General features: G+C 46.7%; 1 protein-coding gene across 1 annotated transcript in view; it reads right to left on the bottom strand.

Annotated features, from left to right (window-relative positions):
• The window catches only part of KIAA2012 (KIAA2012 ortholog), a 102,424-nt gene that overhangs the window by 5,118 nt on the left and 92,204 nt on the right, over positions 1-5,102 (bottom strand). The window contains exons 20-22 of the mRNA XM_087862748.1: positions 3,592-3,794; positions 2,781-2,953; positions 1,774-1,993 (exon numbers count right to left, since the gene is read on the bottom strand). Coding sequence (XP_087718874.1) covers positions 1,774-1,993; positions 2,781-2,953; positions 3,592-3,794 — 596 coding nt within the window. The remainder of the gene's footprint in view (positions 1-1,773; positions 1,994-2,780; positions 2,954-3,591; positions 3,795-5,102) is intronic.

Raw genomic sequence — 5,102 nt, 5'->3', positions numbered from 1 at the left:
CTAAGGAGACAACCCACCCAGAATCTCAATATGATTAAGCATCTTAGAAATTGCCCTTATAAGCTAGTAGAAGAACTTTGGATTTGAGCAATCATTAGTTAAACTTGGGGCGACTGATCTTGCATTTTAGTGGAAGATCATACTCTATTCGTTTAGTAACTTGTAACTAATGGGTAACATGAGTTTTGGAGTTTCATGAGCCTTCTACTGGAAAAGTAAAAGGAAAGGCAAAGCTAGCAGTTCTTAAACTCGTATTGCTGGAAAGGACTCCCTTGTTTTAGAGATGAGGAAACAGGTCAGAGAAAGAAATTCAAAGTACCTGGGCCAATGTCACAGAGTGAAGATGAAATAAAGCCAGTTGGCATTAAGTTCTAACCCTTGGCGCAGTGAGGCTCTACGTCTTACACACTGCTTTAGTTACTTGGTTTTCTGCTTTCAGCTACTTGGACTAGCTTTACAAAACTGTTCAGCTTGCTTTTGGTCTCAATACTTACAAACCCAGTCCTGTCGCTATGATACATGGAATACATAATTTTGAATTTGAATCAAGACTTCTCTAATGATCTGTTTTTTAATTCACATAACAGCTGGGGGGAAAAACAATAGTCGAGTAAAGTCCAGGAGTGGAACATGCCAAGGTTAGGTGAAAAACCTTGAAATAGAATTGTTCTGGCTGCCTTCTCTTTCTTGTCCCCTAAAGAGTACTTATTAGCTTAGATTCACCTTAAGTTGTAGAACATACATTTCAGGGGGGGTAAACTGCCTATAGTCAAGATTGGACTCACACGGTTTTCTGTGTTGTGCCTTTATACCCTTGAATTTTGATGGTTCTATAGAGGGATGTCTATTTGTTGCTTTCACTGAGGAGTGGAAATTCATGAGAAAGCAACTGTAGAGGGCCTAGCTTTTAGAGAGTCCACTGAAACCACACTGCTCAAGAAATTCCATTATCAGAAAGATGAAACGAACATTACTATTGTAAAAGAATAGAGGGGGTAGGTATTCTTTGTGCCTTAGTTCACCTACCTCTTACTGCCTTTTTTTTTATTCTTCCAACATGCCAGTTTCTTTCCTTCCTTTGAACCTTTGCACTCACTGTTTACCTGCTGGAATATTTTTCTCCCAGATGTTTATGTGGCTAATTCCTTGTCATTCAGGTTTCACCTTATAGAGCACTTTCTCTAAGACGTTTTGCCCTGGCCGACCCATCTAAACTAAGCATCCTGCAATCCTATCACATGTTTAAAACTTTTTCTGTCTAGCATCTATTGCCAGCTAAAAAAAACCTGTTTATTTGTCTCCCTACCCCCAGCCCTAGAATGTAAATGCTAAGGGAGAAGAGACATCTGTTCTGCTTACTCCCAAATTCCCAGTGTCCAGAAGAGTGTTCGGCACGTAAGAGGTAACCAAAAAATACTGAGAAGGGCAGTGGTTCAGAATCAAGCAGTCTTAGATGTGGTCCTGGCACGGCCCCTAACTCACTCTTCAGCCTTGAGTCCTCTTTGGGACTCAATTTTCTCATCTGTAAACCAGAGGGCTGAGAGAGATGAAATCTAAACTCCCTTCCAGGTTCAATACAAATTCTGTAAGCCCTGAAGAAATTCTGTGACATCGACAGCAAAGGAATCTCTGTTTTTTAATTCTTCCAAACTACGCTCATGGAAAGTGGGAGAACTTCACTTGTCCTAAGGTAGTGTGAGTTTGGTACTAGCGCCAGGGACTCAAGCCCTTGAAACAACCCCCCTGGGGCAACTGTTCCCAAATATTCCCTACCTGGCTTCTTCCTGTGCTTGTGTCATGGCTTCCTCCAGAGCCAGCCTTGCTGCCTCCTCTTCCCTTTGCCTTCTCGCCTCCGCTTCCAGCCGAGCCTTCTCTTCGGCTTCTTGTTTCCTCCGCTGGTACTCTAGCCGTTCTTCTTCAGCCATTTCCAGCAGGCGCTTTTCTTCCTCTGCTAACTGCATTTCCAATTCCTTCTGCCTTTGCTTCTCAGCCTCTGCAGAATAGAAAAGGCGGGTAGGCTCAGGAGGGGTCTCATTACTGGAGAAAGTTCTCCAATCCAACTCCCAAGTCTGATTCCCAGAGACTCCGCATGGGATACTGTGCAGCTTACCTGCCAGCAGGCTGCCAGCTCCTCTGTGGGGATCATGTTGGGGTCAATTTACAAATTTAATAAGAGTCCTTTATCAAGCACCTACTATGTGCAATGCACTGTGCAATTAGTACAAAACCTTAGTGGAGAATTTTCCAGAGCCTGGGGTGCCCATGGGTGGTATGCATGTAGTTGGGGAGAGGCATCCCATCAGGGTCTGGAGAAATTTTGTGCTTACTCAGCTGAACTGAGCAGCCTACAGAGTGGCATCTGCTGACATCTGCTGAGCCTCAAAAGTGAAAGGCTGCCCTGAAGCTATCCAGACCTTTGTTTCCGTCTGCCCGGAAGAGAAGCAAGGAGCAGGGCTCTGTCTCCACTGTAGGCAGCTCCGGAGCAACGCTAAAAGGGCAACGGGAGGACAGGATCCCAGATCAGGAGGTGACTGAATTGGGAGTGGGGCCCAAGAGTCATTTCCACAAGTGAGTCTTATTTTGATCTTCTCTCTAAACTCACTGTAGTCACACATATTAATCATTTGGGGGAAAAAAAGAGCTTATACATTTAGAGTGCTTCACACACCAAGGCTTAGGATAGGAATAACTCTGGGGAGATTCAAATGAACACCCACAGTGGGATAAAAATACTTCTGCCCCAGATAGGAGATGCAGATTGCTCCAGAAGCCCTCCTCACCAGCCCTCTCGGCTTCCTCCTGCTGCTTTTTTCTCTGCAGTTCTCGAAGTTTCCTCCGGAACTCCTCCTGCTGCTGCCGGACTCTCTCCTGGGCCACTTGCAACCGAAGCTGCTGCTTCCTCTCCTCTTCCTCCTGCCGCTGCCGTTCCTCCTCGAGTCTCTGTTTCCTTAGGCTGAGAAAAACCCCACAGGATGGTCGGGGAAGTGGCAGCAAACACTGGGACATCCTGTGAGACGAGCTAACAGGCAGTGCCCCCACTGGAGGCTTTGCAGCTACAGGCCACAGGGGGCATCCCACTCAGAGGGCGCTTGGGTGTCCAAGGGAAGGCTGAGCAAAGAGCAGACGCAAGAACACAACTGGCCTGGAGCTAGAAGCCTCAAGTTTCACCACACAGCTCTGTGCTCTGGGGCGGGGACATCAAGTTCCCAGAGCTTCAATTTCCATTCTTACAAGATGAATTTTAAAACTCTGTTCTCACAGGGTTGTGGTAAAGATTAAATGAATTGAGTCAAGGCCTATGAAAGAATCGAGAACAATGCGGACAGGCCTAGGGGCTCAACAAACGTTTGCTGGGCTGCATCACAAAGCCCTTCCAAGAAGATCCCATGAACCTCTATCTGGAGGAACCCTCACGGTCAGGACGGTCAGGACGCTACACCTTATCTTTGGACAGAGGACAGAGAAACACGAGATGTGCTGTTTTACTACCAGGCATGAGCCTCAGAACAAACTCTGTCCCTAGTGGAGGTCAACCCTGGCCTTTTCCTGCTGCCTCCCGACTTGGTCACAGCCTCGGGCTGCTCTACCCACCGTTTCTCCTCCTCGCGGCTTCGCTGCTCCAGTTCCAGCTCCTCCTTCATCTTCTCCGCCCTCTCCAGCTGCTCCTCCAGGAGCCGCCTCTGCTCCTCCTGCTCCCGTCTCTTCCTCTCCACCTCCACACGTCTCATCTCAGCCCTCTCTGCTCGCAGCCTGTCCCGGGAAGCTCCCTCTCGCTCCCTCTTGGCGTGGAGGGCCTAAGGAACCAGAATGTTGTTAGTGAAGGGCAGAGCCTGTCTCAGGGGTGAGCCCTCCTCCACGGCCCTGTGTCGCCTCTCATCAGAGTCGGGGTCATTGAGTGGCTTCCACACTGACGGCAGCCTCTGGCTCGGGCTCTGGGGTCTGACTGGCCTGGGTCCAAGTCTCTTACTTGCTTCAGGATTTGGAGGTTACAACTTAATTTCCCTGATATTGTCTTCCTCTTGGGGCCGTCACTGGGATTAATTGAAATAGTGAAAGAGCCAAAGTAATGTCTGGTACATATACCGTATGTCTGGAGTTTTCAGCCCTAGCTGCACTTTACAATCCTGTAAGGAGCTTTTAAAAATTACTTGAGGCCAAGGCCCCACCCGGACCAATTACAGAAGAATAGCTAGGTGGGAGGCCTTGGTCATTTCAAAAAGCTTCTCAGGGGATCCTAGGGAAGCCAGGGCTGGGAAGTACAGGTTCTAGAAAAAGGCTATCTTACTAGGGGTGGTCTTACACAGAAATGTGTTAGACTCACATTTCATCCCATGCAAACCCACTTTTTCAACGAAAGGTTCTCTCAGCTTCTGTGAAGGATGTTTTGGCTTTCTTTTTCTCCCTAACAGCCCCTCCACTGTCAGAAATATGCCCACGAGGGAAACTGAATGCAGTTCTTCCATTGGAGCTCTGTGTGTCCAACTTGGGGTGAAACTCCCTGGCTTTTTAGCCTTTGCGGAACAGCACGGTACTATGCGTTGACAACACATCTAAGAAATTCTGATTCTCTAGCAGGCTCAGGAAAGTTCTGCCCACAGGTTAAAATTTTCATCTGCGGTGTAGAGCAGAATTCCATACTCTAGGCAGCTGGGAAGATTGGGAACCAGAAAGGAAAAATCTTTCTGAAATCTTTTTTGGTAGACCATGAACAATAAAATAAAGAAAAACATAATAATTTAAAACTGACAAGAATCCTAATTTTAGAGTTAAAGGATCTGGATGTAAGTCTTGGCTCTACTGCTTGATGGTTATGTAACTTCTGGCAACTGGGACACGAAGCTCCAAGCCTCAGTTTCTAGGTCTGTGAAATGGGGATAATCACATCTGGCTGTACCAGTCACAAATGTGCCTGTAAAGACTAAGTGAGATTCAGCAGAGTTGTACCATATGTGCATGTAATTTGCGTGGGGTTAACCATAGCAGTTTAGCTGTGAGTATAATTGTAGTGTTTAAAGATATTCTTTTTTCTCCCCTACAACAAAACCTATAAATGCAGTTCAGGACCTTCATCCCAGTGGAAAAAAATTGTGATTTATTCCAAC

Source organism: Ursus americanus, chromosome 1 (assembly GCF_024610735.1).
Source record: "Ursus americanus isolate L20-20 chromosome 1, mUrsAme1.1.p, whole genome shotgun sequence".
Taxonomy (NCBI): domain Eukaryota; kingdom Metazoa; phylum Chordata; class Mammalia; order Carnivora; family Ursidae; genus Ursus; species Ursus americanus.
This window is presented reverse-complemented; position numbering and strand designations above follow the sequence as displayed.